General features: G+C 44.7%; 1 protein-coding gene across 2 annotated transcripts in view; it reads right to left on the bottom strand.

The window, feature by feature from the left end:
- Positions 1-13245, bottom strand: part of KCNH1 (potassium voltage-gated channel subfamily H member 1) — a gene marked incomplete at its 5' end in the record, with an annotated part of 257134 nt that extends 243889 nt beyond the window's left edge. Inside the window, one exon of one of the 2 annotated variants that reach the window (XM_081111939.1) lies at positions 13083-13245. In XM_081111939.1, coding sequence (XP_080968065.1) covers positions 13083-13161 — 79 coding nt within the window. The remainder of the gene's footprint in view (positions 1-13082) is intronic. The other variant, XM_081111938.1, reaches the window with a different exon arrangement.
- Positions 13246-24548: the final 11303 nt, after the last annotated feature.

The following is a 24548-nucleotide window of genomic DNA, read 5'->3' as shown; positions in this document are numbered from 1 at the left end:
GCCCAAAAAGACTATTTAAAATGGAAGAGCTTGAGATACCACTAACTGGGCAGTTCAGAGTCCACCATATCTAGTCTCCCCTTGCTGTTGGGTGAGGTGGGACTTTTTAAAGGAGAGAAGATCCGTTAAGTAAAGTAAAGAAGTGAATCTAGGTGGATCTGAGTCCAATTTGCAAGTGGCCTACTGTGAAGCACCAAGCCTGCCACCAAATTCACATTGCCTACACTGAACAAGTCCCTCCCACATTGTTGAGTAAGATGTGTGGGTTCAACCTGGCTGCCCCAGCCGTGACTTATTGGCTCTCATCTCAAAGTTCCCTGTGTCTCCAGCCTTTGATGCAAATGAGCCAGAGTCTCCTGCCTCCCTCTGATCCTTTTTACCCCCTGAGGGCCTTTAGCTGCAAAGAGTGTGTGCAATCAAATGTAAGGTTTCCTAAATTCAACCTCCCTCAGCCCACACACAGTTTTCCTCCTCGTAGGATAAAACAAACATTTCTCTGAAAATTGGAAAGACTCCCCCCGCTCCCCCATAAAGCTTCTTCAGCTGATAGGGCATGAGCCAGGCTACGCTGCAGTAGTCAGATGTGTCAAAATCATTCCAAACCTACCATTTGCCCATAAAACATAACCCAGAGATATTCTAAAAAGAAATTATTAGAAAATAGCTTTCCATCCTAATTACCACAAATAACAAAGGAGAAACTAACCAAAGCAATGACTTAGAAAAGTGACTCAGTTTGGGCAATTACACAGATAAAAGCTACATTCAGCAGGCGGTTGACACAACCCTGGTTATTCAGGGGGCTACAGTAAAAACTCCACAATGTGCTTCTAATAACTTCAGATAGTTTTACTTGCAAGAGAATCCTTTGCAATGTTATAGATTCCTAAGGGTATCAGTGCTTTTACAAAAAGCAAGTTGGAGTAAAAAAATATATATATTTTCCTTTATTTTAGAAAAATAATAGAAAAATAATGATGGAGATAAAGGAAGAGAACAAGAGGTTTGTCTCTGAGCAGTAAACAAAGACCAGGAAACAACAGTTTCATGTGCCTGAACCGAAATAAAATCTTTTCCAGAAGTTAATTTTTTAATAAACAAAAGGACAGACAAAGGTTTGGTAGTTTGGGGGAGAAAGGAGGATAGGATGAAAAATCAGAAGCATAGTCAATACAGTACACCTAAATGAAACACCTAAAATCTTAATTATCAGCAAGTCACTTTGTGGCTCCATTGTGTTTTTTCAACAGTAAAATTCCATGAAAATCAGTCTTGTAAAGTGTCAAGGGCCCAATCTTTGCACAATACAAACTGAACTCCTTAGAGGTTCAATAGTTATTTGCTTTGTCTCTGATTTTAATATCCTACTGAAATACATTTTTTTTATTAAGCCGGTAAATTACAAAAGAGAGATTTCAATTTGAAAAGCACACTCAAATGCTGCATTTACTGGGTATTTATCCCTAAGTGCACCGTTTCCAAAACATGACCTCCATCTTCATTAGGCATCAAATTAAAGGATTTTGAAACAGTAAAAACAGGTTTCACAAGCAGTATGGAAAAGAATGAGACTATACATGAAATTGTGTTAGAAATGCAGAGACTTTTTTATAGTAAACTAGAGGCCCGGTGCACAAAAATTTGTGCACTGGTGGGGGGGGGGGGCGTTCCTCAGCCCGGCCTGTGCCCTCTCACAGTCTGGGACCCCTTGGGGGATGACCACCTGCTGGCTTAGGCCTGCTCCCTGGGGGGATTGGGCCTAAGCTGGCAGTCAGACATCCCTCTGGCAGCCCGGGAGCCCTCGGGGGATGTCCACTTGCCAGCGGAGAGCAGGCCTAAGCTGCAGTTGGATATCCTTAGCGCTGCTGAGGAGGCGGGAGAGGCTCCCACCACCACCGCTGTACTGGCAGCTGTCAGCCTGGCTTGTGGCTGGGCAGAGCTCCCCCTGTGGGAGCGCACAGACCACCAGGGGGCAGCTCCTGCATTGAGCGTCTGCCCCCTGGTGGTCAGTGTGTGTCATAGTGACCAGTCATTCCCAGTTTTTCTGCTGTTAGGGTCAATTTGCATATTACCCTTTTATTATATAGGATAGAGGCCTGGTGCATGGGTGGGAACCAGCTGGTTTGCCCTGAAGGGTGTCCCGGATCTGGGTGGGGGTCCTGCTGGGGTGCCTGGCCAGCCTGGGTGAGTTGCTGATGGCTGTTTTCAGGCTGGCCACAGCCCCTTCAGGGTAGGGGTCACCCCTGGGGTGCCTGGCCAGCCTGGGTGAGGAGCTGATGGCTGTTTGCAGGCTGGCCACAGCCCCTTCAGGGTAGGGGTCGCCCCTGGGGTGCCTGGCCAGCCTGGATGAGAGGCTTATGGCCTTTTGCAGGCTGGCCAAGCCCGCTAGCGGGGACCCTCATCCCATGAGGGTGTGGCCATCCTGGGTGAAGGGTTTATGGCTGTTTGCAGGCTGGCCACAGCCACTTCAGGGTGGGGGTTCCTGCTGGGGTGCCTGGCCAGCCTGGGTGAGGGGCTGATGGCTGTTTGCAGGCTGACCACAGCCCCTTCAGGGTGGGGGCTCCTGCTGGGGTGCCCGGCCAGTCTGGGTGAGGGGCTGATGGCTGTTTGCAGGCTGGCCACGGCCCCCAGCCACCCAAGCTCCCAGTGGAGGCTGGCTGGAAGCAGGTATCTGGGATTTATTTGTCTTCTATAATTGAAACTTTGTTGCCTTGAGCGGAGGCCACAGCCGGCCAGGGCAGACGGAAAGCTTGGCTTCCTTCATCACCAGGGCAACCAAGCCTCCTGCTTGCTCCAGCTCCATGGCTGCCAGCCGCCATCTTGGTTGGGTTAATTTGCATGCAGTCACTCTGATTGGCTGGTGGGCGTGGCTTGGGGGCATAGCGAAGGTGCGGTCAACTTGCATGTTTCTCTTTTATTAGATGATATTTCACTTCATAAAGGAGAGGGATCAGCGATATGTTAAATTACTGTTGGGAAATATTTATTTGTGTGATCACTTGCTAAAAAGTAGTGCAATAAATTAATTAATAATTATTCTCATTTTATAGTAATAATACTGCCTTAATGTATATCTATGTATTTTATAGGTACTTTGAACAAAACTCTTAAACCATTATTGAATAACACCAAAAATATCATTCCCGGAACTCAAAAAAAAATATGACTCAAAGTAAGCAAGTAAAAATATTAAAGAGTACTGGAAAAAAGATTTTTTTCAGTTAGTTTTACATTTGCCTCCTCTTTTATTTTAAAATGTCGTGGTAAACGGCTCAGTAAGGATAGGGTGGAAGAAAGGGAATCTAAGAGCAGCTTAGTGTAACACAACACATATCTGAGCATCTACTTTGTCTCAGACATGGCAGGAATGCAGGGGACACATGTGTCTATTTGAAAGTTTTGTCCAACTTCCCATCTAGCTTTAGCTTACCCAGTCTACATAGCACATAACTCCACATCAGCTCCCTAACCAAGTACAGTGGGGCCTTGACTTACGAGTGTCCCGACTAACGAGTTTTTCGAGATCTGAGCCGTCTCTTGGTCGATTTTTTGCTTTGGGTTGTGAGCTAAAATTCAGTTACGAGCTAGCTTCAGATACCCCACGGCTAGTTGGCGCAGCAAACACCACAACATCAGCCCAGCATCACGTGTCTCACTCGTTCACTTTATGATTTGACATACAAGTAATTTGAGTTACGAGCTCCATCATGAAACGAATTAAACTCGTAAGTCAAGGCCCCACTGCATCTGATTCTATAGGCAGAGGCCTGACAAGAAGACAATGGCACACAGAGATAGATAATTAGAGGAGTGTTATTAACAAAGGCATCAGTGAGGTACTGGCAGTAGTGTGCTGGTTACTGACTTGGGGGTGGGAGCCCTGATTTATAGCAATTGCCAATTTCCAAGGTGCAAATACTTCCATCATGGCAGATTTCAAGTTACCAAGGTGAGGTCTCCAAGCCAGAAATATGCAAGAGATGTGCATGATCAAATCTTGACAGGCAATTCCAGCCAGCTCAGCTGGCCCCAGCACACCACTGAGGGAAACCTCAGGGATAGTGCAGTACCCCAGGGTTAATAACAGTTGGAAACTTTAAGCCACCTAAAACTATCCAAACCCAAGGAGAGCAAGGTGGAGATGTAAACTTTATTCAAGGGGAAAAAAGCTAGGCTATTATGGCATCTCAAGGTGGTAGACCTCACAAGTTAAAGCCAGCCAGGAGCCAGAAAGCATGGGAGACTACTGACAAAATCCATATAGGTCAGCCTCCCGCGATGCAGAGCAGGTTGGAAAAGAAAAGGGATGCTCAACGTCACTAGCTATAATGGAAATGCTTATCAAAACCACAATGAGATACCACCTTACACCTGTTAAAATGACTATTATCAATAAGATAAGCAATAACAAATGTTGGAGAGGATGTGGAAAAAGGGAACACTTGTAACACTGAAGGTGCAAATGCAAATTGGTGCTGCCTCTATGGAAAACAGTGTGGCTATTCCTCAAAGAATTAAGAACAGAGCTGCCATATGACCTAACAATCCTTCTTCTGGATATCTACCAGAAAAATTTGAAAACACTTCTTCATAAAGATATCTATATCCCGAGTTCATTGCAGCACTATTCACAATAGCCAAGACATGGAAATAACCTAAGTGTCCTTGGATGGATGATTGGATAAACAAATGTGGTACATATATACAGTGGAATACTATAAATCTTGAGGATACCATGCTAAGTGAAATAAGTCAGAAAAGGATAAAAACCATATTATTTTATTCATATGTGGGGTATAAAACAACAACAAATGAACAAATAAAACAAACAAACTCACAGACACAGACAACAGTATGGTAGTTACCAGAGGAGAAGAGAGTAGGGGAAAGATGAAGAGGGTAAAAGGGATCAAATATATGGTGATAAGAGACGAGATTTTGGGTGGTGAGCACACAATGGAATATACAAATGATGTATTATAAAATTGTATGCTTGAAACTTATATAATGTTATTAACCAATGTTACACCAATAAATTTAATTTTAAGAAAAGAAAGTGGCTCTAAGGAGGAAACATGATATGTAGGACATCGGGCCACGTAGAGGCTCAAAGCACAAATGCAATAGCAGCATAGAACTCTAATCCAGTCAATCCCTATAATGTTGAGAGAAAACAAAAGTAAATAAAATAAAAACTTAAAAATGTATTTAGATGAAATAAATATAGTCTTGTCATTCAAATTAACTCATTTTCTCCCATGACTGTGAAGGTCTAGTCTAAAATAGGTTTTCCAAATTCACTCTTCATGGAAATAAAAAGTTAAGCAGGAAATAAACATCGGTAAAACTTGTGAATACATTATCATCCTGCAAATGCTGAGTCCACTCTGAGAATGCCAGTGGAGGATGCCTATGCTAGTGTTTTAAGGGAAAAGGGAGGTAATAAGAGGCTATTCCTCTTCTTTCCAGAAGCATCTTATGTCACTGAAGAACCTTTCCAAAGCTATGACAAACAATGGTTTTGAGGCACTCTCGGTTAACAGTACATTAATAATTACAGGATTGACTCAATTAACTTCAGAACATCAGTTTTATGCAACATAGGACTAATCAAAAAGTTGTCATTTTAATTTACACAATGAACAATCTTAGGATGAGTTAAGCAAATTAATTCTGATTATTGACATAACTCTATTAACACCCAATCAGAAGAGTTTTAAGTAATTCTGTCACTACCAGGAGTGCGTGTCTGCTATAGCAGAGACCGTGAAACTGAGGGAGATATTGAAGGTGTCCCGACTCTGTTCCCCGAGGCAACACTTGCATAGAGAACAAGCAGAGCATCCAACAAATCCCAGCATCCAGGATACGCTGGAAACTCACGGTGGGTGAGCACCCAAGTCAGCAGCCAAAGAAGGCATAGCCCAGAGGAATGAGACTTGTTTAAAGTCTCAGAACAAAATTTCACACATTCTGCAATGGCCTTCTTTAATCTGACTTAAGGGATCTGGTCACCCCACAGCCAACCTCACACAAAAAGAAATGGCTAGAAAATCTAAGAATAATTTTGGGTGAGGAGTTTATAAGGAGAAATTGTGTAGCATGTGATGAGTCACCATAACATCTCTTCAATCTTTGGAGAGGTTTACAACATATGTTGGTCTTCATCGTGGATTTCTCCGTGAGAAATCAGTGTCTCACTCACTGGTATTCCTGGTCCCTCACAAAGGATCGGACACACAGAGGTCCACCGTGCTTGTGAAACTGAACTGCAAGCTAGCCTTTGCTTTGCATTTTAATTTGTCTTTGATTTTTTTTATTCCTCCATGAAATCTGTGCCTTTCCTTCAGTGATTTTTGTTTTATTTCTTCCACTAAAATAAACATAAATCATTCACTTCCTAGTTCCTTCCCACTTCCAGCTCTAATTCTTACATAATCTTTGTCCCCAGGGTTTACTGCTTCTAGGTTTAATAAAATGAGTCTCTGACACACACACACACACACACACACACACACACACACACACTGCATATGACTTTTGTGCTCAATTCTAAGTGTGCAAGTCTTTTACGTCATTTATCATCATGTGTGAGTTCACATGTGAGAACTTTGCAACACACAGGAGATACCAATGCGTCCCAAAAGACAAGAGCAAGTTTTATTTTCATTTCATTTTGATCATGTGCTCACTACTAACATAACCCTAAATAACCCCGTTTCATTACTAGCCTGCTTGGGCAATGTCACTATTGAAAACAAAAAAAGAGGAGAAAACACCAAGTGTTGGCAAGGATGTGGAGTGACAAGAACCCTCACACGCTGTTGGTGGGAATGTAAATTGATACGAACCCTTTGGAAAATTGTTTGGCAGCCTCCACTGCAGTTAAACATATGCCTCTAGGCATATATCCAATACATGCCCACACATCCCAAAAGACGTGTGCAAGAATGTTTGCAGCAACATTCATAGCACAACACTTGAAACAACCCACATGTTGTTGGAAGAGGTCACTGAGAGGATGTGATCTGCCGGTTGACTCTTGAGCTGGACCCAGGCAATCAGAGGCTCCTCAGCCCCTGCCCTGACCTTGAAATGTACGTTCTGCTCATGGTTCCCACAGTGGGACCTATTTCAAGGACACAGCCTTGAGAAAGTAAAGTGTTGTTCAGACCATCTGGACTGATACATGAATGAACCAAGTTAAGGCCTCTTGGAAAACTTTGGAAATTCTGGTAGGTGGGGCGCAGATCTACCCATCTGCAGCCTCGTTTGAAAGCTCCCTTGTTTATTGAGTCTGTCGCCTATCATTCTGGAGTGGACTGCCTCTTTCTTCAGTCTCTCCTTGCCTGCCGTGTACAGGGGCCAGTTAGCAAGCAAATACGTGTCCATCAAGAGCATTCAGAATGGATGAATGACATGTGTGTCATAGTCATACCATCAAGTACTATACAGCAGTGACAACGACATGACAGGACACACAGCAACATGGGTGAATCCCCAACTGAAGTCCTGTGTATGGAAAGCTCAAAAACACACTAAATGAACTCCAGTGCTCAGAACTGCAAAACAAGGTGGCAAAATGATGAGGAAATGCAAGTGATCACCTTAAAATCAGGAGATGGTCCCCTTTGGAGAGCAAGGGACTTGAGATCAGGGAGCATCCCGGGAGTGTCTGGAGAGCTGATGAGATTCCATTTCTTGACATCGGTGGTGACAGTACAGTATTTATTTTATACAAATGCGTTAAGCTGTACCAAACTACTTTATGTGCCTTTCTACTGTGGTATTAAGTAATTTTTAAAGGGTTAAAAATGGAAAGAAGAATCAAGACAACTGTTACCAAATTTTTTAAAAAAGGAAAAGATTTTCAGGTGGAAAAGGGAGTGGGCTAGGTCAATTTCATTCCACTGCTCTCAAATGAGTGGTAGCTGTACAATGGTAGATTGGGTGAGACCACACAGTAACAACAATGAGAACAGGAAGGGGAGAAGGAAGTAGAAGAGAGAAAAACAGCAGAAAAGATGAGAGAAGAGAAGAGAAGAGAAGATGAGAGAAGAGAAGAGAAGAGAAGAGAAGAGAAGAGAAGAGAAGAGAAGAGAAGAGAAGAGGAGGGGAGGGGAGGGGAGGGGAGGGGAGGGGAGGGGAGGGGAGGGGAGGGGAGGGGAGGGGAGGGGAGGGGAGGGGAGGGGAGGAAAAGTAGTTCACAGCTATGGTTTCTTGAAAACCAGAACATTCCTTGTTAATAGAGTGAGTGTCCCACCACAGAAGCTAGTCAAGCATAGGCTAGCTAAGCACTGGGAGGAATGTTCTGAAAAAGATTCAAACACTGGAAAAGAACTTGTAATGAATGTCCTTTCAGAGCTAAAGTTCTATGATTCTTACTCACCAGTTACAGGTGTGGCCACTTAAAGAGAAAAAAAAACAAACCGTGGTCCAAATACCTTAAATCTACAAAGCAGACACTCACTTTGCAAAAAGGGTTCGTTTCAATAAAGAACTAAAGTATATTTTAAATGTTTGTTTCCAAGCCATTAACTATCTAACCAAAAATAAAGGGGAGGGAAGAATGAGGGACTTTAAGGTAACGCTGAAGGACCCAGTGCCAAATGAAGCCCCATCATAAATGAAGAGCTTGTGTCGGAAAAAAAGGAGCCAGAGATTCAATTTCCCCACACATTCCTCAAATGCTTCTATTTTTTAATGATATTTTAATAAAACAGATGAATATCATAAAAATCATGGAGTTTGGGGTTTATGTGAAATCATAAGACTTCGTCCTCTCAATCCCCCAGCTAATATCAGCCAATAGATTAAACTTTCAGACACTTTCGAAGAAAGACAGCGAGCCTGGGCTGAAGGTTATCTTAGAACATATTCCAAGAAAAAACAAACTCCTTCGAGTGGGTCATAATCCAGATGATCATCTATTCTTCTTTCAGCGTAAGAATGGATTTTAACAAGTTTTGTTTTATAAACATTCCCGTGGCTCTACACATCTGTGAGGAGACACAACACTACCCCATGGCTCTCATCCTGTTTGCTAACTAATTATATCAACAACCTGAACCAACTTAACACTATGCAAAAACACAGCTGATTTAGCAATCTGTAAATTATACATGTACATAAATCTGGACCCAAATATGCTGCGCCTCACTCCTGCTAATGTGCATGGATTCTTACTGGCACCTACAACTGTTTGATATAGGTTTCCGAGTACTAAAACATATGCTCTCCTCAAATGGGACCACTTAGGGTAATATTTTTGTAGTTTCCTGGCACTGAGGTCTGCCAGCCTTCCTAAGCCAGATCTCCTATTTGCTTCAGCAAGCATTCAGAAAAGTAAGTGCCTGAAGATTTAAGCAACAATCAAAAAATATACTGGACTTTCCAATATGAATCTGATGAGAAGCAGGCTGGCTCTGTGTCAACAAAGTCAACATAAAGATTTGAAACGATGGGCAATATGACCCTACACAAAATCAAATCAAATCTGGCCCGTTCCTGCTGACTACTTACAACTACTCAATTAAGAGATAATTATCAAATCTCTTCAAATGGTATTCCAAATGTATCCAAGAAGGTTAAACTGGATTCCAGTCACATCAAGACCAGTAAACACCTCTAAAATGTGGATTTTTTTTAATCCAATGTCAAGCCAGGAAACGTTGTGGAACAGGGGTAAGATCCTTGGACCAAGACTCACTAGAATGTAACTTACCCAGTTACATTCTCTCTGTATCCCCAGTGTTCCGTAAGTACATATCTCAATAAATCTTTGTGGAATGAATGAGCCAGTCACAACTGCTGAATAGTCCCTGAGCTGCCTTTTACTGCCATTTCTAATGCTCCCTCTTCCTAACTAAGCATAAGTAAATTATTTAACCTGAGGATTCTTAGTTCCTGAAACTCTGGAATGGAAACACTGCACCTCCTTTGCTGTCTTATGAGGATCAAAGGTAATATTTTATGAAAAGCGACTTAATATTTCATAACGGGCACATGAATGTTATCCTGCCAAACCATTGGCAAAGGTAAAACTACCGCCCTCCCTGGAAACAGAATTAGCTTCTCCTTTGCCCTGTTATTCTGTTTGGATGTGGTAGCGTGGCCGTTAGCCAAAATGGATGTTGTTCTTGTTGTTATAACATTTTATTTCATCTCCACTGGGAAATTACGCTTCTCTAGAGAAAACAATGGTAATACAAGGAAGGTCGTCGCATGGTGTACCCTAAGAAGCGTGACACAGGGGTCAAGAGGCTTAGGGCCTCATCAGTTCTGCCCTTAATTATTTGAGGAAAAGCTGTGCTTCAGTTTTTTCATCTATACAATGATGGGGAGGGAGGACAGACTCGATCCAAGGTTTGTCTTACCCTACAGTTCTAAGATATTCCAGACACCAGATATTCAAATGCCCCAAAACAAAGTCAGTTCTGTTATCCATTAGCATATAATGAGAACAGTGTTTTTGAGGATGAGGAAAACATTTCCACAGCCGAAGTCATAATGTCTGAGCAACAACAACGATGCTACAACAAAAGATGAATGCTATCCTCAAAGAACACCCACCTCAGGCACTATATGCCTGCCACCTTGAATGTCACTCAATATTCATGGGACTCAGTTTTCTGGTCTTTAAAAGAGAAGCAAAAATGCTGCATAAAACCACTGGGAGAAAATACCTAAAAAAAAAAAGTGATCAAAAAGTAGTGCTATTTAAAGGTAAAATGCTATTTAAAAGGCTGTAATGCCCAAAACAAGGCCGGTGGATTTTAGAAGACAATCAATATTTATAAATAGACCTTTTCCATCACAATAAAATAATACAATGCATGTAGATATTGTGGTATTTCCAAGAGTCCGCTTTTTTTCTCTCTCTCTTTGTGTTCAGGAGATATTATGAAAGAGATCACTACAAATTTAAATTCCACGTTTCAAGATCAGAATCTTTTTCTCTGAAATAATACATAATATTGAAAGTTCATCCACCTCTCCCAACATGTTTATGTTTTTGCTGTGGATGCTGTTTGGTTGGTTGGTTAATTGAAGTCAAGCTTTTGGAAGTGGTGCTGAAATTAAAGTGCCGGTACTAATAATACCCCCAGCTAGTTATTCTATTGAGGTTCTACATATGCCTACAGAGGGGAAGGGTTAGTCTAAGGTCCACTAAACTAGAAGATATTCTACCTTCTCTGCTTCAGGGTTGTTTTCAATTGTGGTATCAGCTTCAGGACTCTTCTTTGAAATTTTTATTTTATTGCGGTATTAGCTCCAGGGTTCTTAAGTTCCTCCTACCAAGCCCAAGGAACCTTGTGACTATTACATGCAAGACTCCTTACTGCTCTCTCCGTTCAAAAACATAACATGGTATACATTAGCTACAGCGTGTCCCCTCTCACTTAAAGGACTCTGCCTCCTCACAAAATAATAATAATAACAATAAATAAAATGAAATTGTCATTGATACTTATGAGAAAGTTGATGTCTCTGGCAAGGGGGTCCCCAAATCTGCAAGAATGCCTCCATACCCCCTCACAGGCCAATAGCAATAGCCGTCACAGTACGTTAAACTCTTAAACAGTGATTTTATGTTAAAACCTATGAACACCTCCAGCATTTTTATGGCAGCGGAGTTTGTTGTGGCTGTTCGTACAGTAATTGGAACCTCCTTGCATCCCCAGGTAATGGCTGTGACCTTGCTCTAAAGGCCACCTTAGTTAGTTTTCTTCAGGAAGACCTGAAAAGAAAAGGGACCGACCAGAAACTCTTCAATAATCTTCTTCGTAAGCCGCACATAATAAATGGCCATTCACTCCTAAGGAGTACTGAACACATGATGATTTGCTACCCTCGTTACGTTTTTTATTATAAGATAAACTTAAATCACTTTGGAATTTAAGAGTCGTTCTTAGTAGCATAGGTCACTTTTCATGCCCTCCCCCCAAACCCCTAACTAAATCCAAAGAGAAGCCCGTCGCTTTAACACAAGCTCCTCAAGGCTCTGAAGCCAAGATATTTACACGTTTTTAAAAGCCATTTCCTGAGTGAGCGCTTCGGGTCCTCCTGATGAACGTCATGTCTCTGAGAGAAGGTCCAGCAGCCTGTGAAGGGCTTCTTATCTGGGGCTGCTCGCCTCTCCTTTGCACCTCCCAGCTGCCCTGCTCCTATTTGCTCTGCAAGCCGTTTAGCCAGGGGGGCTCCGCTGCCCTGAGTCCTGGGGGCATTTGAAATGCTTCCTTTCCAGCCCCAGCTCCGGGACTCTCACCCCCCCGCCCTCCAGGCTACTGTCCCTCTAAATGCCCGGGGAGGGAGGGAGAGGGGCGGGGAGCATCGGTGTACTGGGTAATGGCGATCTACAGGCTTGGGGAGTTTGGGAATTTGTAGGTGAGCAAGATGTCTGGGCATAAAACACTGCTGTGTTTGGAGGAGAGGATCTAAGACAGATTCGTACCTGTGACCACTTAGCCAGCTCAGCACCTGTGCCCGCCACTTCCCGCCCGAGTCCAGGAAATTCTGCCCCTCCTGGCCTTCGCTTCACCTACAAGGGGGTGGGTGGCTCGGTGAAGAGGTGGAATCGGGCAGCCTGCTGCATGCACATCCCTAAGTCCCCGCGCCCCCACACCTCGGACTTCTCTGCCTGCCCAGATGGAAGGTGGACGCGGCCGGAGCTGCCCGACCCCACAGCTGGCTCGCCCGGTGGGGAGGCGACGCCGCGGGGAGCAGCAGCCGGCGCCCCGAGAGCCTTCGCGGAGGGTGGGCTGTACTCCTGGGGCGTCCAGCTTCCCATCACTTTTCCCCGTACTTTGCTCACCAGCTGCCACGCTGCCTGGAGAGGACCAAGAAGGCGGGAGGAAGGCCCACAAGGCACCCCCGGGACACCTCTCCTCCTGGGATGGGGACCCATCAGACGCCGCCCCGCCTGCCCACCTCTCCCAGCCTCCGGGCTGCCCGGCGCCCGTGCCGCGGCTCCCAGCGCAGCTCCGGGCTCTGCTGCATCCCGGGCGCCGAGCAGCGGGAGGCGGCTGCAATAAAGGCGCGGGTGAGAAGCCGGGTACCTGGACCCCGAAGGCACCTCTTACCATTGGACCGCCGGACGATGTTCTCCAGAAACGTGTTCTGCGGGGCCACCAGTCCCCTCCTGCCCCCGGCCATGGTCATCCTCCCGGCGGCTCGGGGTCTCGGGGCTTCCCGGCGCGGCTGCTCACGGCAGCAGGAAGCGGGGCCCGGGGCCCGCGTGCGCTCCCGGCTCGAAGCGCCCCATGCGCCCCGCAGGGATCCGGGCGGGCAGGGGCGGCGGCTCCCTCCCGCGGCCACCCTCGCGCCCACTTCGCGCCTGCCTCCCTGCGGCCCGCCTCGCCGCGCACTCGCTCGGGGCTCGCCTCTCCGCAGCCGCCTCCGGGTGGGCGGAGGGAGCCCGGCGCCCGGGTCGGCGGCGCCCCCTACCGGGCGCGCGCCCCGCGGGCCTGCGGGAGACGGAGCGGGGTCTCGCGGCGGGCGGGAGGCGGCGACCCGCGGCGGGTCGGAGCCGGGTTGGCAGCGCCACCCTCTGGGCACAGCCGGGAATTGCGTTCAGGGCGCTTTGGGCTGGGTGGCGGGAGGGCAGCTTACGCCCTTGGAAACCTTGGAGGCTCCTGGAACACCTTCTCCGCCCCTGGGGTTTCTTTGCCTCCTTGTGGAAGTGGCCCCTCCTCGATGCCGAAGCCAGTGTCGCGCCAGTGGTTCATGACGTGGTATTGCAGGCGGTTAGACTTGCAGAGTGACTAACGGATGGAGCTCCAGAAGCTCAGTCTTGGGCTGTTTTTAAATAGAACCAAAAGCCAATGTAGGCTCTGGACGTTTGATAAATTTGCTAACTGCCTGACCTGATTTCCACTTTTATCCAAAGAATATTTTACCCAAAAGCCAAGAAAACATAGGAATAGCAATGCACATAACTTTTTTTTTAGCTGAAGCACAAGCTGTTATGATCAGTGTGTAAGGTTAGAAAACAAGAACCAACTGTCTGACATCAAAACGCTGGGCTTGTCTCTAAGGGCAAATATTTGGGGTGAGGGGTAGGGCGCGGTGGGGGAGAGGGGGGCCAGCTTCCCAAACAGTTAACAATGAAGAACCGGAGCCTTGGCTTGAAGGATGGTCCACACTGCACAGGATGAGGTGCTGGTCTTCACACCTGCCCAGGGTCTAAGGAAGGATTACATGGACCAAAGGTTTCTGGGTAGGAGCCATTGTTCACTGATTCGGAGAGATTTCTACCTGTACATAGTCTGTACCTGTCCCTTTACTATCCATTTCCAGTGGATGTGGCCAGAGACTGAGTCTATGCCCCACAAAAGGAATGAGTCCCTAGGTTTTTAGTTCATTCCAGGCTTGGTCAACAGTGGACATTAAAATGAAAGAGGGAGAAAATGGAGCCTGCAGCCTCAGTCGTACGAAATAACCGCCCTGACACATCCTATGATAGTATTACCAAGTACAGATACCCTAAGTTCACTAATATAAAAAAAAAGAACTAATTCTTGCCCATCAATCTCTGAATTGCTGTGAAGATCAAATGTTAATTATGTACCTAAAATGTAAAATGTACTCTAAATTGCACAGGGCTATACCAAGGTCGTACATCATTGGAGTGACTAAGTAAATTGGGCCATTACAAGCATCACCCTTTCTCTCACCTTGTGTAGGCACAAAGCAAGCTGACTGCTTTAGCAGAGTTAAGGCTTGCATAGGCTTTGAAAGTAATGATACGCTTCTTCCATATAATAACATTCTACCAAGCACATCAGTCACCCAATTCAGAGCTGCGATTTCTTGATCCCTAGCTCCGTCTAGTGGTTCTTTGTTCTACTACAAACGAGGTATTACACTGGTTGGAGAGAACTTCCTCTGAAATGTACTTGGTGCCAAGCCGGTTCTGTGGTGTCTGCCCACTTCATTTGAATAAGTGCATTTAAATAAGTCTCTTAAGGTTATGTTATCTACTGCACAACCATGCCCAAGGGGAGATTTTTCGTGACAATATTAAAAACCCATCAAGCAACCTCATAATCCTGCTTGTGAAAGGAAGATAAAAGAATGAGGGGTGAGAGGGGGGGGACTGTCATAGAGACTTAATCAAATTTCCCAGATTTTAATAAGCTCTCATGATGGAGGTCTGCAGACTGGCTGGGGAAAACATCCAGGCTCAAACAGATGATGTTCGTCTGAGGTAAGAGATGCTAAAGCCTCGGTAGGCTACCTGACAAGAAAAAGGAACAAGGAGATAGCTTCCATTTTAATTTTAAATGTAGTACTTCCATGGTTCTCAGTACACACCGTGTGTGTGTGTGTGTGTGTGTGTGTACCACTTAGAATACTATAATTTTTCGTGCCACACTTGAAGAGATTAAAAGGCCTAAAGCAACACTAAAAATCAACAGTCTTTAACCACCATCACCACTCAGTGTGACAGTATCTCACAGTGTCTACAAAAGCACACCCAGCCGTCCCCCCATCCCCTTGGCCGACCCCCAGCTCTGCGTGGTTGTGGGAACAGAGTCGTGTTCTGCCCGTCGACAGTCTCTTTGACATGCACAGGCCATGGTGGCGTGTGCTCAGTCAGCACACCATCCTTGCTTGGGCTGGTTTGACACAGTATGCTGCTTGCCTCCTCCACATTCAGTCCTAGGACCTGCTCCGCTTAAAGTTCCGTCTGAGATCTATCGCTATGATGTAGGAATCTCAGTTAGATCAAACTTTAATCTTACACATCTGTCAAAATTTGATAACACAGTTTGAAGGATTCACAATACTCCAATGTGCTTTGGCAACCCAGCTGAGAGCCCCCTGTGTTTTTTACATAACAGACAAAACCACTTTTTTAAAAATATATTTTTATTGATTTCAGAGAGGAAGGGAGGAGAGAGATAGAAACATCAATGAGAGAGAATCACTGATTGGCTGCCTCCTGCACGCGCCCCCCCTCCCCCTCCCCCCCTGCCCCCCCCCCCCCACACACACACACATACACATACACTCTGGGGAAGAGCCCACAACCCAGGCATGTGCCCTGACCTGGAATTGAACTGTGACCTCCTGAGCCACTGCAGCTGGGGAAAAACAAGCCCAACACTTTTTATTTAAAGGGATAACTTTAAATAATTGTGACCAAAGTTCCAGTGAAACTGCCTCTGCCCGTCCCTGCAGAAAGTCCCTGCACCTGCCTAGAGCTTCTATCAAGAAAGATACAGTGTCTCAAAAACGTATGCAAATTTATTCTGCTGTTTCTAGCTTCCTTCCCTTCTCAGTGGCTCTCCTGCTATCCTCCCTCCATATTTTGCTTACCCTTTAATCAAGACACGTGTGTGTTTATGTCTGTATCACACAATAGATGGCGAGCTCCTTGAAACAAAAGATAAGCTTTACCAGTCTTTGTTCTCACAAATGTAATTAAGCCATGCTGTAATTAGTGAGTTCACAAAAGGAGTGGAAGGCAATGGAGGCGTCATGCTACAGAGCGAGCGTGGAGATGGAGGTCTGCAGACTGGCTGGAGAAAACATCCAGGAGGTGATCACGTATGATGCTCAACAACAACAACAAAACTATCAAGTGAGGAAGATAATGCAACAGGCCAGAGGGAGGGAGTGGCATCGTGCAAAGACAGGAATTACATTTTTTCCCTTTGGTTCCTTTTTACCTTTTACTAGGTATAGATGACAGATTTCAGAAACCCAAAAGCCATCACACAGGGGAGAATTACCTATGAGTGCTGGGTGGGGGCCGGAATGGGCAAGCAGGGATACTTCCTCACTAGCAAACCATCAGCATCACTAGGAGAAACTGAACCTAGAGGTGACTTTTCCCTCTCGGCCAATGTAAGTGAAATACCTAAAAGAAGGGGAGCTTGCAGCACGGAACCTTCAGCTTCTATAACCCAATGACTGACTTATTATTTATTACGTGTCATTTCTGCTAACAAGATGTTTCTAATAGATTTATAGGAAAAAAGTTGGGCAGGCACTATCCGTTGGGACAGTGGTTCTCAACCTTCTGGCCCTTTCAATACAGTTCCTCATGTTGTGACCCAACCATAAAATTATTTTTGTTGCTACTTCATAACTGTAATGTTGCTACTGTTAGGAATCATCATGTAAATATCGGATATGCAGGATGGTCTTAGGCGACCCCTGTGAAAGGGTCGTTTGACTGCCAAAGGGGTCTCGACCCACAGATTGAGAACCGCTGCGTTGGAAAGATCTGCTCTGTATTATAGATATCTCCCAGAAGTGCTGGGAGAAGAAAGAGAATCTTCCTCGCTGAGAAACACAGTCCATGAATCTAATTGACTGGGTGGAAAGGATGCCTGATGTGGTATTAGACCCAGCTGTGACTGGCCAGGAGACGTTTTTAAATGTTTGTAAAATTGGGTTATATCCTTCTAACTGCCCAAAACTATGAACCTTCTTTTTCATTTTCTCTTACCAAAGGGAACAGGATCTTTTACCACACCCCCACTCATGGAGCACAATTAAATGCCACTTACATCAGTCTTGTTTTATGGTAACAAACATTTGCTCAAAGGCCAGCATATGCCAGGCACTGGGATGGATTCTAATGGTGAAAAGATGATCATGGTTAGCACCTGCCCTCAAGAAGCTCAATAAACACTTAGCGAATGCTTAGCTTCTTTATTAACCCTCTCCTTTCAGCTCGATTGTGCCCTGTACATTTTTTTTGGGGGGGGGGGGTTTGTGTGTGTGTGTGTGTGTGTGTTTTGTGTGTGTGTTTTTTTTAATTTCAGGCCAACCTTTGAAGTTACTTTAGGTCTCTGAGTTTGCAAGGCCGCCATGCAGCCCTTCCCTGAGCTAGTCAGGTTAGCATGTGGCCCCTTTTTGTCCACAAGATAATTTTTTTGTTTTTTAATCCTCACCCGAAGGTATTTTTCCCATTGATTTTTAGAGAGAGTGGATGGGAGGGAAGAGACAGAAAGAGAAACGTCAATGTGAGAGAAACACATCGGTTGGTTGCCTTCCACACACACCCCAACCAGGCCTGGGATCAAGCCTGCAACTGAGGTACGTGCCCTGGGCTGTAATTGAACCTAGAACCCTTCAGGGCACCAGCCTACGTTCTAGCCCAGGGGTGGGCAAACTCTTTGACTGGAGGGCCACAATGGGTTCTTAAACTGGACCGGAGGGCCGGAACAAAAGCATGGATGGAGTGTTTGTGTGAACTAATATAAATTCAAAGTAAACATCATTACATAAAAGGGTATGGTCTTTTTTTTCAATAGTTTTATTCATTTCAAACGGGCCGGGCCTGCGGGCCGTAGTTTGCCCACGGCTGTTCTAGCCACTGATCAAAACCAGCTAGGGTTAAATCTTGCTTCCTTTGTCAGTAAACTACAGTTCAGCTTGATCTCTTCTCTGAAGACTCTCTGGCCTCCCTCTGAACTGAGACGTGGCTCCCCCCTAAGGTCTAGGAGTCCCGCAGATCCTGCTCCCGTGGAGGAAATTCGTCTGCCAGGGCCCAGGTACCTAGAAGCCAGAGGGCGAGGTGAGAATCCGTGCAGTTCCTCACTACCATATCCAAACCACTGCTCTCCTATCTCTGTGTGAAATATTTCCTTTGCAGCTTATGATCAATACAAATAACACTCTACTCCTCTTTGCTTTTTAAAATAGATTTTGGGGCAACTGAATTCAGTTTTGAAAAGTTTGAGATGCCCGAGGGACATTGTAAAGAAGCATCGAGTAGGAAGCTGGATACAGGGGTGGAGCCCAAGAGAAACATCTGAGTGGAGGCAGGGGTGGGAAATCGCCAGCTTGTAGCCTCAGAGGAGACCGGGAAAGAACAGTTTGGAAGTGGGGACAACCTGGGGAAGCAGTTGTATAGACACCCAGATAGGCTGGGAGGCTTTACATGGGAAGAGTGAAGACCTGCATCACAGGCTGTACACTATAAACACTGAGAAATGTCCACAGGACCTAACACATAGAAACATTTTCAATGGTATAGCAGTGGAGAAGCCAAATCATAATAGGTTTAAAGAGTAAGTAGAAGCTTAAAATCAATAGCAGACTGAGCTAAAAAGTAGCCAAATATAAATGAATGCCAGGTCAATTGTTTTAAAACATATCTTGAATACATTCCAAGCTCAGAAGCAAAAAGGGGGAAATTTCAGATGTCAAAACTAGGAAGGAATCCACAGCAGTTAGGAGGAGTGTGATGGGGAAGCGTAACCCCGCAACTGGGGCATGTGCCCTGGGCCAGAATTGAACCCGGGACCCTTCAGTCCCCAGGCTAACACTCTTATCCACTGAGCTAAACCTAGCCTGGCAGTTTCTTATAAAACTAAACATTTACCTACCATACAATCCAGTATAATCGGTCATGGTACAATATATAAATTTACTGACATGTTTTTTTTTTAAAACCAGTTTTTCTATTCACCACTGCATCTTGTACTACACTCTTCTACGTTTGTTTTTGTTGTTGTTGTTGTTAATACTCACCCGAGGGTATTTTTTTCCATTGATTTTTAGAGAGTGGAAGGGAAGAGGTGGAGAGAGAGAGAGAGAGAGAGAGAGAGAGAGAGACATCTATGTGAGAGAGATACATGGATTGGTTGCTTCCTACACATGCCCCTGGGGCTGGAGATCGAACCTGTGACTCTCTGGTTCGATGACAAGCCAATGCTCTAACCACTGAACACACCCGCCAGGACTAAGCTCATTTTCTTTTCTGCTGTTGTCTATACTTTGTCATTTCTGATAGTTCCATAGTCCTCGTCAACACTTTGCATTGTCAGTCTTTTTCATTTTTGCCATTCTGTTGGGTACATACGGGAACTCATTGTGCATGCCATTGTTTTCCGACTCTCTTATTCAGGCTGAGATCACTAATAGCTGTATCACTTTTCATTTCTTTGTAGCTAATCTATTTTTTTCCTATGGGAGCTTTTAAGTTTTTTCTCTTCTCCTTTCATGCCCTGAAGTTTCACTGCAGTGTATCTAGATCTGGATTTGTTTGTTTTCATTTATCCTGCTTTGTCAATTTGAGAATTTCTTTAATTCTGGGAAATTCCAGCCTACATTTCTCATCTTCTTCACTATTTCCACTTCCCCACATCCTGGTCTTTCCTCAATATAATCCATCTGCTTCCTCTCCCATCATTGCACTGAAATGATCTCGCTGAGGCCACTACTGACCTCCATATCACGAACAGTCTTCAGTATAAAAGGACTGAACCTCCTGCTGGCATTTGAAAACACACATTGCCCCTGGCTCCTGCAATGCCACAGTCCTGATTTTCCTCCCATGCCTCTATAGTGGCATTATTCATACTTATGGTCTCCTGGCATCCTTTAAACACATTTCTATATTGTGTTCATTTCCTTCATTATGAGTCCCAACTCCCAAAGCAAAGTGTGAGCTTGTGACGCAGTCCCACTCCTTACTGCAGCCACATGAGACTTGGAATTAGAAGAAAAAGTCAAGAGGAGGGAAACAAATCAAACTCATTTTGTGTGCCTACGTTTTTGTGAGGATTAAATTTGGCAATATACCTAGAGCCGTGGTCGGCAAACCGCGGCTCGTAAGCCACATGCGGCTCTTTGGCCTCTTGAGTGTGGCTCTTCCACAAAATACCGACTTCTGCGCATGGGCCACAAAGTTTTAATTGCACTGTACGTGCGCGCCACAAAGTTTTAATTGCACTGTACGTGCGCGCCCGCACGTGGTATTTTGTGGAAGAGCCACACTCAAGAGGCCAAAGAGCCGCATGTGGCTCTTGAGCCGCAGTTTGACGAGCCGCAGTTTGCCGAGCACTGGACTCGGCAATTAGACCAGTGCCTGGCACAGTGTAAGCGCTGTATAAGCGTTAGCTGTCCTTATTCTTAAAGGAACAGTGGTAACTTCTGACAATACTCTTTTGTGGTACAAAGACATCCTTAGTTAGCATATAAATAGAGTTGGGGCTCATTGCCCTATTGCATACAGTTTCAAATAACAAAAAAAATTCAGAGACCTATACTCAGCCTGTATCAGCCAAAGATCGTTATCAAATATAAGGCCCACAGAGCCATCCGAGGACCTGCGACTGTGGCTTTATTGCTGGTGAAGATCTTGGGTGGATCAACAAATAAACAGATCAAGATGTTTAGCATGATCTGCAGAAAGTGAAAAATTCAATGCAATATCAATAGTGGAGTCAAGTGCTAAATCGATATTTCTGGGTACGGCCAGCTGAGGTGGAACATGGCCAGCATTCCCATGTCTCATTCATTTACTCAGAAATTAAAAGAGGAGCAGGGGTGGGCATGCTCCAGACTAAAGGGCAGAAGTTAATTCAATTAATCACAAAGACTTTCCTCTGTCTCCTCCCCTAAAGCCCACTAATGTTTGGGATTATCTATGACTGAAATTATGTAAGAAGACCTTTTAAAAAAAATAGATGACTGCCTTGCAAGGCAAAATAACTGAGTAATGTATGTGTGGCTTTATATTATCTACACATCTGTAAAATGGGGATAATATATTACCTACTTTACTCGGTTGTGATGAGGATTAAATAATTAATAAATGTAACACAGGACAGCAATGCCTGGCATACTCTTGTTTGCTTGTTTACTTACTTATTTTTGGCTGTGCCCTATATGCCCTTCAATTCCTTTTACGGTTGTGAAAACTGTTTATGCAATTAAACTGCCTGCCATTCCGGGGCTCTGAGGGGAGGGCACTACATGGACGAGAACAGAAAAACCGTGAATGCTGGGAGTTCATCTTTGAAGCTAAAGTCTCCCTTCCCCCTAATCTTTCTAAGAAGCTGCAGCAGAGGTCTCCTAAGAAAAACAGTGGCCAGAGGCCTTGAGGGCACCTGTTGCATGACAACACGTGTAAGGAGAGACCTACCCAACCCAGCCTGGTTCCCCCGACTACAGCGCCTGTCAGAGACAGTGCCTTTCTCCCCGAGCCCAGGCCAGGGGTCTTCAACTCCCCATAGCCTTGTGAGTTTTTATAGCCCGAACCACACAAATGACTGTCCGGCTGCACCCAGAGCACCTGGGAGCGCAGCACGAGTCCTACCTCTCTGTGCTTAACGTCGGGCACGATTCAGAATTGAAAAGCCGACTGCAGAGGACCTCCTATTTCTGCTTCGAAGTCACCGGAGAATCAAGCTGAACCTATTTGGATCGCTTTGGTTTGTTTACATTACACATGTTCCTGTTGTCACAGATTTCTCTCTTTACCAGCATGGGGTCTGCTTACCTCCACTCTTCAAATGCCACTTTGTTTACTCACTGTGGCCATCCTTTTCTGAACATACTGCCTCAGCACTAATAGGCCCCCTCTGTGGCTATCTAACATGTGTAATATCATTGAGTATATTATCTTTTAGTACAAGCTACATGGAGTGAATAATCAGGAGTCTTCATTTGATTTACCCCTATCACGTTAGCTATTGACTGTTATGACACAGTCCTAAAAGTACTACTATGAACCATCCAGGTAAGGAAGAAAGTGAAAAGGAAGATAAAGGAACCAGGGCACCCACCACTCCTCGAGTAGTTCATCTTTGGAAGGACATCAATACAGAGATGATAAAAGATAAATGCCAGGGCTGACTCCATCTGTGGACCAAAGCCAGAGACGAATTCCCTTAATATGCTGAGAATGGCAGAAAGTGCTGCAAGCAAACAAAACCTTATTCTTAGAGCTAGCAAAGGAATGCATAAGGCAGGGACCACCACTTGGAGACTATGCAAACATGTGTGTGCAACAAACGACAGAGAATGTGGAATCTCTCAAGACCGCATTTGAAAGAGAGCATAAAGAAAAAGTAAAAAAGCCTTGGAAGTCATATCTGGTTTATGGGGCCTTTGTGTATTTCATAGTCTTTGAGCTGTTTACAACGCTGTAATTTGTAGACAGCTTACAGTGAGCAAATCATTCTTGTCCAAAGATGTACAAGTGAATCTTTTTCTGATGGAGGGTCCATTGATTTTTTTCCTCCCCCATGTGGAATAAGCCAGTTCTGCATTTTGGAAGCAAATTCATTGAAGTATTCCTGATGTGGCCTATGTATGTTTTTACTCTTTGAATTCTCTTTTAAGCCAGTTGTAGCATCTTCCTAGTTCCCTCATTAATTAGTGAGTTAAAATCTTTGATGTGTTTTTATTTTATATGTGTATAAGAGGCATAATTTTCCCTTTAAAAAATATACTAGTAGATCCTTTTATGTGAGCATGAAAGGGGCTGCCTGGCAAAGTATGACATGTTTTAAAATATAGGAATGAGGAGGAACATGGTGTGTTGATAGCATAAAAGGCACATGGAATAGTGGAGAGATGAGGCTGGAAGGGGAAGCAAACGTGAAGGCAAACAGAGCTTTGTGATGTAATAGAAGTGAAAAATGTAGTGTCTTAACAGTTGGCACTAGAATTCCTCTCGGGGAAGTGACTATAATTTTTTGAGCCAATATTTGGACTGCTGCTTGGTGGTAGACTGAAAGAGCCTGAATGTCAGCAGGGACCAAGGTAAACATCTTAGGAAGTGGCTAGAGCAAAACGAAATGTGCTTTAGCTCCCGAGAAGAGAGTAAGAAAATAATCAGGGCTATGATGTGCAGTTAGAGACCACATGACGTGCAGGGCCAGTACACGTGATAGATGTTGGAGTAACTGAAAAACATTTCAAAAGGGGATGCCTAATGTTCAACTCGAAGTCATTTGTATTAATACAATATAAACCTTTCCAAAATTAGCTTTGTGTCCCTTAATTTTATAGCCAAGTTCTGGGGGATGTATTAAGTGTTTTTAGAACTTAAAAAGAAGCAGAATTACACATCTGAGCTGCTGCAGAGGCACTACCCACCAAAACCTGAGCCCAGAAGTAGGAATGCTTATGGAAAAAAATTCAGAGATATAGAAACCTGGGAGAGGAACTTGGAGACCTTATTTAGGCCTCAATCTATATATATATATAAAAGCCTAAGCAACCAAATGACCGAACGACCCATTGACTGGTCGCTATAATGTGTACTGACCACGATGCAGACGCTCAATGCAGGAGCTGCCCCCTGGTGGTCAGTGCACTCCCACCGCCAACCTTCTGCGGCCGGCCAACCTCCCCCTATCTCTCCCCTTGGCTGGTTGGCCCAGATCGCTGGCCAGGTCGAGGGACCCCACGCATGCATGAATTTGTGCACTGGGCCTCTAGTAAGTAACATATCTACAGCTGACATATGGGTTACATAAACCAAACATAAAGAGCCTCTACTTGATCTTGGAGATGATAGAGAGCCACTGAGGTGGCTGGCTTGACAGGATAGCCCTGCCTAGAGGTTAGGAAATGACATGAAAAAAAGCCACCAAGTGCTCAGTCAGGGTTGGGAAGGCAACAGGAGAAGAGTTGCAAATTACAGAGCATCTTAGATGGTTTGTGAATGGAGAAAATTAATTTCCATGGGACATTAAAAATAAACCCATAAAACCCAAAACAGAGAGCTATGCTGTGACTGACAAAGTAATGGGGGAAGGTCCGACAGCTATTCTGATCATCAATTCATT

This window comes from Myotis nattereri (genome assembly GCF_964212035.1).
Source record: "Myotis nattereri genome assembly, chromosome: 18".
Taxonomy (NCBI): domain Eukaryota; kingdom Metazoa; phylum Chordata; class Mammalia; order Chiroptera; family Vespertilionidae; genus Myotis; species Myotis nattereri.
The sequence above is the reverse complement of the archived record's forward strand: the minus strand, read 5'-3'. Positions and strand labels throughout refer to the sequence as shown.